General features: G+C 49.5%; 1 protein-coding gene across 1 annotated transcript in view; it reads right to left on the reverse strand.

Annotated features, from left to right (window-relative positions):
* Positions 1-11,014, reverse strand: part of STARD6 (StAR related lipid transfer domain containing 6) — a 27,191-nt gene that overhangs the window by 7,071 nt on the left and 9,106 nt on the right. The window contains exons 2-3 of the mRNA XM_015415461.1: positions 10,422-10,471; positions 722-848 (exon numbers count right to left, since the gene is read on the reverse strand). Of these exons, the coding sequence (XP_015270947.1) occupies positions 722-848; positions 10,422-10,471 (177 nt within the window). The remainder of the gene's footprint in view (positions 1-721; positions 849-10,421; positions 10,472-11,014) is intronic.

Here is an 11,014-nt window from a genome sequence, read left to right on the forward strand (position 1 = left end):
TCCTTTTCATGTCCTCGTCTGACTCCTCACTGGGTCATAGGGTTGCCAACCTCCAGGTGGTGGCTAGGGATCTCCTGGGATGACAACTGGTCTCTAGGCAACAGAGATCACTTCACCTCAGCCCTGTAGCTAGACTATCTAAGATGGGGGGGGGCACTAGGGGGCATGACATCACTTCTGGGGTCACAAAAATTATAAAATAAACTCAAAATAGAAGAGGCCCCCCTGCCTCCCATTTTGGGATTGCGCCCACCACCTTGTGTTAGAATTCCAGAAGCACCCACAGGCTCAAAAAGGTTGGGGATCTGTGAACTATGGTCTTCGGGGGAGGAGGAAGGACCACTAAGAAAAAGGCAACACTTTCCACCTGACATCCATCACTTCTCCCTGCTAAGCACCTTGTCCCGAAGGCCTTTTACAGGGAATTGGTGCAAGATTATTGAAAACATGAAGTAGCCACAGAACATATTCTGGCTAGAGATATACTACCTCGGTACATGGAGATTCTACTGAGCCATACCGTCAGAAATATTTTTCCCCCCCTGCATGGCCACTTGCTACTCACGAGGCCAAATCCTTTAACATTTTTGCAGGTTCAGCTTTAGCAACCATTAGAGCACCGTTATAAAAGAAGCTGCGCAACGTTTTCACTTCTAAACCAAGTTTGGGAAACACCAAAGCATCAGCATTCTAAAGCTCTGTGTTAATTTTACTGAATCACCTGATCAATTCTGTCCACAAGCTTGTACGACTGTAAAGATTTGTCCCACTTGGTACGATATTCCGGAAGGTACAAAAATGGAAAAACTTTCTCAGGCGGTTGTTCTATTGTGGCTTCCACGCGGTATCTGGGTCCAATATAGAAACAAGTTATTTGGTTTGTGTTCAGTAAGAGGCTGCCACTCCAAATCCTGCCCCCACCCTTGGTGCTGCCCCCTGCGTCTTTACACCCACCCACCCACCCACCACCACCTCTTGCAGCCACAAAATGGCCGCCATTGCTTCCCTTCAGTCACATAGCGAAGATCCTTGTGTTGTGGTGGCAACTGCTGCCAAAGCAATGTTTTCTTTAAAAAAACAAACTGCGGAGCCAATAAAACTTCCAATGGCCAGTCAGAAGCCTTGTGTCAGCTAGCTGCCATTGAATTCTGTGGAGGGGAAACCCACCCACCCCTCCTATGGCATCTGCGCATGCCTCCTGATTTTGGGGTAATCCTCAATATAGGAAAGTGAAATTTCCCCAGTCTCTATGGTAAATACCATAGAAATTCTGACAGAGTGGTGGGTGCAGCCACAAAATGGCCGCCATTGCTTCCCTTCAGTCACATAGCGAAGATCCTTGTGTTGTGGTGGCAACTGCTGCCAAAGCAATGTTTTCTTTAAAAAAACAAACTGCGGAGCCAATAAAACTTCCAATGGCCAGTCAGAAGCCTTGTGTCAGCTAGCTGCCATTGAATTCTGTGGAGGGGAAACCCACCCACCCCTCCTATGGCATCTGCGCATGCCTCCTGTGTGCCTGTGTGTATCCCTGGGTAATGCATTCCATTCTATGAACGCTAGTGTACGCTTATCTGCAAGATTAACAGGTGTGGGGAAGGAGCCGCTTTGCTTAGACTATAATGAGCTGGACCGTGTGAAGCTTCAATTGTTTATCTTTATAGAAACGTTGCTTCTCAGGCTTTTGGCGCGAAGCGGCCTGAGAACAGCAACGGCCAGTTCCATAAACACAAGTTGAGTTCACACGGGAAACCTAAACAAGCCAGAGCGTAAAGACACAATACCCCATCACACCAGCTGGAGAACCTTGGCAGTTACAGATGCCTAACATGAAAAGAATAACAACTACAGGAGTGAGGGAAAGGCAGGGATGGGAAAGGGACGAGACATATCCCAAGAACATGGCAGCTCGCTGACACATGGCTTTAATAAAATACTACTTTGCTTAAATGTGTATTGGACTTTTAGCTGTGAGGGATCAGACATTCTGCTAAGAATCCCTTTTTCTCCATCGTTCTGAGTCGGCTGATACCAGCATGAGCGGAAAAGAGGAGGAACCCCCAAATACAACCGCGGAGAACGGCAGCAGGCTGGGGACCACAACCCCACCGGTCACAACGACCCCGACAACGGGGGCTGACACGGGAGCGGTTACAAAGTCATCTGCCACAACGATCCCATGGCCATTCACACCGTACAGATTGGCCAGGAGGGCGTGGGATGATTGGAGCCAATTCGATTTGCAAGGCACCCGAGAAACTTTCTCTAAGAGAGGGGGTGGCGTGAGAGAAAGCTTGTTCTAACAAGGACTATATCCGGGCCCGAGCCTGGGCGCCGTGGGGGATCAGTTCGAACAAGCAGAAGAATCCTGGGTAACGGGACGCTTGAAGGACCGAGCGAGCAGGGCATACCCAGGGGAAGGCATGGAAGAACGGGTGGAAGACATCGACCGGACTCTGCAACAGCTGATGCAGACGGTGGGCGAGGGGTTCAACGCGCTCCCGGATTTGGTTGAGCGGACGATCGAGAACGCCTTAGTTAGGCGGGGCGCCCCGCAAGCAGTCCCAGTGGGTCCAGGGCTCCCACACCCCGGACAACCCGCTCAACCAGCGCAGCCGGCGCAACCAGCACAACCGGCGGTTCCAGAGCAACCAGGGGTTCCAGCACCTGCCCTACCCCCCCCCCAGCCAGGGCAAGGGAGACCCCGTCCAAAAGATCTTCTGGAAGCTACGTTTGATGGCAACCCTGAGGAGCGGGTGTACTTCACGGTGCGAGTGCAAAAGTTCATCACGACGCACGGGCACCTGTTCCCAAATGACAGCAGCCGGATCGATGTGGTAGCAGCGCGGCTGAAGGGCACGGCAGCCACTTGGTATGTGGGATTACATAATAGCCGTGGCCCAGAACTACGGGACATGAGAGCATTTATGTGGGCCCTAAGAACCCAATTCGAGGACCTGAATGCGGGCCAAAGGGCAAAAGCTTTTCTGCGCACTTTTAAACAAGGTCGCCAGACGGTACGTGAATACTCAACAGAGTTTCAGAACCAAGCAGCCAAGCTCCCAAACTGGCCAGAGCATGTTCTGGTAGAAATGTATCGAGTGGGGCTGAACCCAGACATCAGAGAAACAGTACTTCACTCAGTCAATCCAGTGTCGCTGATGGCGTGGACCCAAGAGGCAGAGAACGCGGAGAGTCATCTCCAAACCCTACGTCTTGACATGGCGGCAGGAGGAGGGAAGGTGAGCCAACATCCCGTCCCGTTCACCCTGCCTCTAACCAAAAACCGAGGGGCCTGTCAGAAGCGACCCGAGAGCAGAGGATGCGTCAAGGGCTCTGTCTGAAGTGTGGAGAACGGGGCCATTTTGCAGCGGATTGAGGACAACGACCTCAAAAGGAAAGGCCCTCAGCAACCAAGCCGAGACAAGCGACCCCGGCCAAGAAACCGTTGGGAAAACCTAAATTTGCCAAAGCCCTGCAGGCGTCCCCCGAAGAGGACGAGGGAGACTCAAGCGAAAACGAGGCCGAGCTGGTGGGAAACAATCAGGTCCTGCCGTAGATGGCGCACAGCGGCAGGACCCTCCTAAGGAGGCGCCAAGAATGGTGAGCGAACCCCCATCCCTCTTTTTTGTGACTGTTTCTGTGATGAATCCCATCCTAGGCACTCATGTGCGCGTAAAAGCACTGGTTGACTCGGGGTGCGGGAGAGACTTAATTAACCTAGCTGTGGTCTCGGGACTGGAGGCTGGGGTGAAGAAGCTCAAGGAGCCTTTAATATTCACCCAGATGGATGGGTCCCCCATGAAAGATCCTTGCCTATATGAAACTATGCCATTACGACTGGGGGCAGGGGATCACTGGGAAGAGAGGGTTTTCATAATTAACCCCCAAAGCCGATTTTCGTTAGTATTGGGAGCCCCCTGGCTATACAGTCACGATCCATATATACTTTGGGAAGAGGGGAAGATTGACTTTATGTCACCCAGATGCACAAAGCACCGATGGGAACCAGAGGGGGCCCCTCTACCAAACAAAGACTCCCCGTTTGCGCTCCTGACAAGGGAAGAGATTTCCTCACTGCCTGAGGAATACAGGGACTTGGCCCCGGCATTTGGGGAAGAGGAGGCTGACGAGCTGCCCCCCCATAGACATTCGGACTGTAGCATCGAACTGGTACCGGGGGCCAAGTTGCCTAAAGGGAAAATATATGCCATGGGGCCGGCCGAGAAGGCGGAACTTTGGAAGTTCTTTGACAAAAACCTCGCTCGGGGATTTATTCGCCCGGACTCCTCCCCCTTCGCGGCACCCGTCCTGTTCCAGAAAAAGAAGGATGGGAGCTTAAGGCTATGCACGGATTACCGGGGCCTGAATGCTGTATCTGCTACGAATGCTTACCCCATGCCGCTGATTAAAGACTTATTGGCTGAAGCGGCAAAGGGGAAAATCTTTTCCAAACTGGATCTCCGGGATGCATACTTCCGGGTGCGCATCAAGACAGGCGACGAATCGAAAACCGTCTTCAATACACCTTTGGGGCAGTTCGAATACCTTGTTATGCCCTTCGGTCTTCAGGGCGCCCCTGGGGTCTTCATGAACTTGATTAATGAGGTGTTGCATGAACATTTGTTCAATGTGCATGAACATTTGTTCAATGGGAGTACATTTTATTGTACTCCCCCGACCTCCCCTCACACGTCAAACTGGTCTGGAAAGTACTAAAAACGTTGCACAAGCACAAACTCTTTGCTAAGCTGTCAAAATGTGAATTTCACAAAACGCAAATAGACTTCTTGGGCTATCGCATTTCGTCAGCCGGGCTGGAAATGGACCCAGGGAAAATTAAGGATGTGGTGGGGTGGGAGGCACTCAAAACTAGACGGCAATTACAAGCATTCTTAGGATTCGCCAATTTTTATAGAACATTTATAAAAAATTTCGCCCAGATCGCACTCCCCCTCACCGACTTACTAAAAACCAAGGGGAAGGGACTGGATGCCACGAGACCCGGGGCACCTCTAGCTTGATTGGCGGAGTGCAACAGGGCATTCAAGCGCTTGAAAGAACTGTTTACGTCTGAACCAGTATTGGCTCATCCTGATGAGACAAAAAAATTCATTGTGCAAACGGATGCCTCCGATGTAGCTATGGGGGGGCGATCCTCCAGGAAGGGGAGGATGGGTTATTGCACCCGCTGGCTTACATATCCAAAAAGTTTTCAGAGGCTGAGAGACATTGGTCCGTGTGGGAGAAGGAGGCGGGAGCAATCAAGCTTGCATTGTCTACGTGGAGGCATTGGCTAGAGGGGGCGACTGTTCCATTTGAAGTGTGGACTGATCACAAAAACCTTGAAACTTTGAAAACGCCCCGCAGCCTAAACGCAAAGCAACTCCGCTGGGCTGATTTCTTTTCTAAATTTCAGTTCACCCGACACCATTTCCCGGGGTCCGCGAACTCGTTGGCGGATGGGTTGTCACGCCTCCCTCAACATGCCAGTCAAAGGGACGTCATTGTGGACTCAATTTTCACTCCGGTCTAGCTGGGAGGAGCCGTGACTACGAGACAACAAGCCGCGATGATCCCAGCCACTCCTGCTCTGCCTCCATCCCTCCCCTCCCTGCCTTCCCCCCCGCTGACTGAACCCTCCCTTGAACCGCCCTGGCCGGATGCCTGGCGGGCGGGGTTCTCTGAGGAGGACAAGACGATTATACAGGGAATTGAGGGTTGCTTTGAGGGGGAAAATGGCTGTTGGTACAAAGAGGGGAAATTGTATGTGCCCCTGGCATTGCGGGGGGAAATCTTGGAGGCAGCTCATGGTTCCAAGCTGGCAGGCCACTCGGGATTTGTGAAATCTTTGCAATTGCTCAAGCGCCAATTTTGGTGGCCCCACCTGCGCAAGGACTTAACAGCGTTTGTACAGACCTGTCAAACATGTGCCATGACCAAGCTGAGGGGGGGTAAACCCCCGGGACTATTGCAACCCCTCCCAACCCCCTCCAGGCCATGGGAAGTCATCTCAATGGACTTTATTACAGATTTACCACCGAGTAAAACGAAAACTGTCATTTGGGTGGTGGTGGACTTGTTCTCTAAGCAGGCACATTTTGTTCCTTTCCCTTCACTACCCACGGCCAAGGCTTTGGCCAAAGCTTTCTTCAACCACGTTGTACGTCCCCATCTCTTGCCTGCTAAAGTGATATCTGATAGGGGAACACAATTTGTTTCAAACTTCTGGTCAGAACTGATGAACATTATGGGTGTGGAACGGGGACTCAGCAGTGCTTACCACCCGGAAACTGACGGGCAGACCGAAAGAGTGAACCAAACATTGGAACAATATTTACGTTGTTTCACAAACTATCATCAGGATGATTGGTGTGATTTATTGCCACTGGCTGAATACTGTTACAATAACACCTGTCATGCCTCCATTGGCATGTCTCCTTACAAAGCTGCATTTGGTTATGATAGCCCTCCACTGCCGTTTCTGGAGGGACAACCTATCAAACAACCTGGGGATCCCAACGAGTGGTGCGTGGCTTTGCAACAGGCCTGGCCACTGCTTTGCAAAACTTTGAATGCGGCTAAGGCCGTCTATAAGAAACAGGCTGACAGAGGCAGGGTGGAGGGTTGGGCTCTACAGCCTGGTGACTATGTGTATGTGTCCACGAAAAATATAAAAATGCTGCGGCCGAGTAGGAAGTTGGGGTGGAAATTTGTGGGGCCGTTCAAAGTTCGTAAGGTGATAAATAAGGTGGCTGTTGATGTTGAACTTCCTAAGAACCTGAGGTCTTTACATTCTGTATTTCATTTCAGCCTTCTTAAAAAAGACAACGGGTCCTGCGACTGGCGCCAACCGCATCCTCCACCCCCCCTGTTTTGGTGGACGGTGAAGCGCACTATGAAATTGCCGAGATTTTGGACTCCAAACTGAAACGTGGAAAGCTCTACTATTTGGTTGAATGGACTGATTTCGGACCCCAGCACCGAGAATGGGTGGAAGTAGGGGATATTCGGGCCCCTCGCATGCTCAAGAGCTTTCACAAAATGTTCCCGGGGAACCCGGGAGGTCTCCCGACCTGACCGGGAGGTGGGGGGGGGAGTTGGTTTTCGGGAGGGCAGAATGTCAGCTAGCTGCCATTGAATTCTGTGGAGGGGAAAAACCCCCCTCCCTCCTATGGCATCTGTGCATGCCTCCTGTGTGCCTGTGTGTATCCCTGGGTAATGCATTCCATTCTATGAACGCTAGTGTACGCTTATCTGCAAGATTAACAGGTGTGGGGAAGGAGCCGCTTTGCTTAGACTATAATGAGCTGGACCGTGTGAAGCTTCAATTGTTTATCTTTATAGAAACGTTGCTTCTCAGGCTTTTGAGCGCGAATATGAAAGTCTGCCCGCGCGGCGGGAACCAAGCTTATTGGTTATTATCAGTTTGAATGTCTTTCATTATCCCCTGTTCAGCCCGTCCCAGGTATTCTTAACAGTTCACTTGTACCTGCTCTAACATATGGCTTTAATAAAATACTACTTTGCTTAAACGTGTATTGAACTTATAGCTGTGAGGGATCGGACACCTTGGCAGGCAAAAGCCTCACCTGGTCCTGCCGAATTCCTAAAAACACTTGGCTGGCACCAGGAGAAGTGTCAGCAGGTGCCAAGGTGCCCAAATGCACTGTGTTGGGGACCCCTGTCCTAGAGCATCATTCAGCGTTGTGATGCTGTGTCCCTACCTGTTTGTGCTCCCGCTGCCCCATCAACCAGCCGCGGGGACAGGAGAGTGGGGATGGGGGGCAACCTGGCCATATCTAGGAGCGGGGTTGCCATCCCCCCGCCCCAAACTCCATCTTCCACTGCAAATCACCTGGCCAGCAGGGGGATTTACCAGGAACTGGAGGAGATCCAGGCTATGTAGAAGCCATTCTTACCATACAGGTGTTTTTTCAGAAATACCAGAGTGTTGCCATGGTATGATGATGTCACTGCCACATCACCAGCAACGAAGAAGAAGAGGAAGAAGAAGAGGAAGCAGGAGGTGATTGGATTTATTCCCCACCCTTTGCTACCCAAGAGAGTCTCAGAGCGGTTTACAATCCCTTTCCCTCCCAACAACAGACACCCTGTGAGGTAGGTGGGGCTGAGAGAGCGCTCTAGAGAACTGCCCTTGAGAGAACAGCTCCGTAAGAACTTGTGACTGACCCAAGGTCACACCAGCAGCTGCTTATGGAGGAGTGGGGAATCAAGCCCCGTTCTCCCAGATTAGAGTCCACGCACTTAACCACTACACCAAACTGGCTCCCTCCCACTCCTGGTAAATCGGTTAGAGTTAGGGTTGGGGTTATTAGGGTTAGGGTTATTTGGGTTAGGGTTAGGATTATTAGAGTTAGGGTTAGGGTTATTGAGGTTAGGGTTATTAGGGTTAGGATTGTTAGGGTTAGGATTGTAGGGTTAAGGTTAGGATTATTAGGGTTAGGGTTGGGGTTATTAGGGTTAGAGCTTGGGTTATTAGGATTAGGGTTAGGATTATTAGGAGTAGAGTTAAGGTCATTAGGGTTAGGGTTAGGGTAAGGGTTATTAGGATTAGGGTTGTTAGGTTTAGGGTTGTTAGGGTTAAAGTTTGGATTTTTTAGGGTTAGCATTATTAGGGGTTGGGTTAGCATTATTAGGGTGAGGGTGAGAATTTTTAGGGTGAGGGTTATTAGAGTTAGTGTTAGGGATTAAAGTTAGGGTTAAGTTTATTTGGGTTAGGGTTAGGGTTATTAGGGTTAGGATTATTAGGATGAGGGTTATTACGGTGAGGGTTAGGGTTATGGTTGTTAGGGATAGGGTTAGGAATTAGGGTTAGGGTTACGGTTATGGATTAGGGTTGTTACAATTAGGGTTACTTTTAGGTTATTAGGGTTAGGGTTAATAGAGGGTTAGAGTTAGGTATTAATGTTAAGGTTAGGATTATTAGGGTTAGGGTCAGGGATTAGGGTTAGGGTTGTTAGGGGAGTTAGGATTGTTAGGGTTAGGGATATTAGTGTTAGGGTTTGGGATAAAGGGTTAGGGATATGGTTAGGGTTATTAGGGTTTGGATTGGTTTTATTAGGAATAGGGTTATTAGGGTTAGGGTTATTAGAGTTAGAATTATTAGGGTTTGGGTTAGGGATTAAAGTTAGGGTTAGGGTTTTTTGGGTTACGGTTATTAGGTTTAGGATTATTAGGATTAGGGTTAGTATGATTAGAGTTAGGGTAGGATTAGGGATTAGGGTTATTTGGGTTAGAGTTAGGAATATAAGGGTTAGGGATTAGCATTAGGGTTGGGGTTAGGGATTAAAGAGGGTTATTTGGGTTAGGGTTAGGGTTATTAGGGTTAAAGTTATTAGGATTAGGGTTATTAGAGTTAGTGTTAGATTTAGGGATTAGGGTAAAGGTTATTAGGGTTAGGGGTTTTAGGGTTGGGGTTATTAGTCCGCTGAACATGCGGGTGTATGAAGTGTGTAGGTCTAAACCTCATTTTGCATACAGAGGGCACTTCTTTATTCAAATCTTCTTTGAAATCTAAGCCCTTGGGAGGCACTCCGAATAGAAGCTCATGGTGCCAGAACCAGTGTTTGTACCGGGCATCACTGTATGTCATCTTGCAGGGGACAGTCTCCAGAGCGTGGGGATGTGTCAGTTGGGGTGGTTCAAAGACTGTTTTGGGGTGCAGCCAGGCCCCACTGTCTGGCTGTGTGATGTCCCTGGGGGCACCTCACTTTGGAGCAGCTGGCACAAGAACCGCCCTTTGGACCAGAACACAGCATATGTCTCCTCGAAGGGGAGAGTTCACTGAACATGGAGCTGTATGACCCGTGGTGGTTCAAACTACATCTGGGATGTAGTGGCAAACAGTCAAACCAGTTCCTTATTCAAATCTTTTTTTTGAAATACAGGCTTCTTGCGTGCACCTGAAATGGAAGTTTGTGGCTCCAGAACCAGTGTTTGGACCGGGCATCACTGTATGTCATCTTGCAGGGGACAGTCTCAAGAGCATGGGGACGAGTCCTTTGGGGTGGTTCAAAGATTGTTTTGGGGTACAACTTGGCCCCAGTGTCTGCCGGTGTGATTGTTTTGGGGGCGCCTCACTTTGGAGCAGCTGGCACAAGAACCACAGCATATGGGGAGAGTCCACTGAATTTGGAGGTGCTTGATGTTTGGCGGTCCAAATCTTATTTTGGGGTTCAGAGCTTTCAAACTTTCCTCAGTGTTTTTGGATGAATTCATGAATAAGATGCAAATAAGGAACCAACTTCAGCCTCGTTCACCAAGCCTGTATGGTTATGGCCTCTGTCATTAACACTCCTCCAAAACAGCAGGACTTTCTTGATCTACTTTGCTCACAGATATTTTCTGCACGGAGGAAAAGTTTCTACTTATTACACTGAAAGCAAAGCTGACGTACTTACATATTTCCTGGGTAGTCTGTTGATGGTCTCGCTGACACGGTAATAAGTTTCTCAGGTGGGTACGAAAGGAAAGAGAAAAATAATCAAATGCCTCTGCTTCAGAAATACCAGTAATGCAAGTGTGAAACTAAACCATTTATTAATCTTAGATTTAAAGTAGTTATTTCTTAAAGGTAAAGGTTCCCTTGCTCGAAAGCCAGTCGAATCCGACTCTAGGGTTGCGGTGCTCATCTCCGTTTCAAAGCCGAAGAGCCAGCGCTGTCCGAAGACGTTTCCGTGGTCATGTGGCCGGCATGACTAAACACCAAGGCACACGGAACGCTGTTACCTTCCCACTGAAGTGGTACCTATTTATCTACTTGCAATTTCTTGCTTTCGAACTGCTAGGTTGGCAGGAGCTGGAACTAGAGACGGGAGCTCACTCCGTCATGCGGCAACCCAGGTCTCGAACTGCTGAACTACTGACCTTCCACAGCCTGCAGTGGAAGTCTAATTTCTAAGTTGCTCCGAAGGACTACTCTGGCCACCTGTGGCAAATAAGAATTCTCTCCTAGTTACCAGACTAAAAGTTTTACCAAAATCTAGGTGTTCAT

This window comes from Gekko japonicus, unplaced genomic scaffold (genome assembly GCF_001447785.1).
Source record: "Gekko japonicus isolate JY-2015 unplaced genomic scaffold, Gekko_japonicus_V1.1 scaffold1391, whole genome shotgun sequence".
Classification (NCBI taxonomy): Eukaryota; Metazoa; Chordata; class Lepidosauria; order Squamata; family Gekkonidae; genus Gekko; species Gekko japonicus.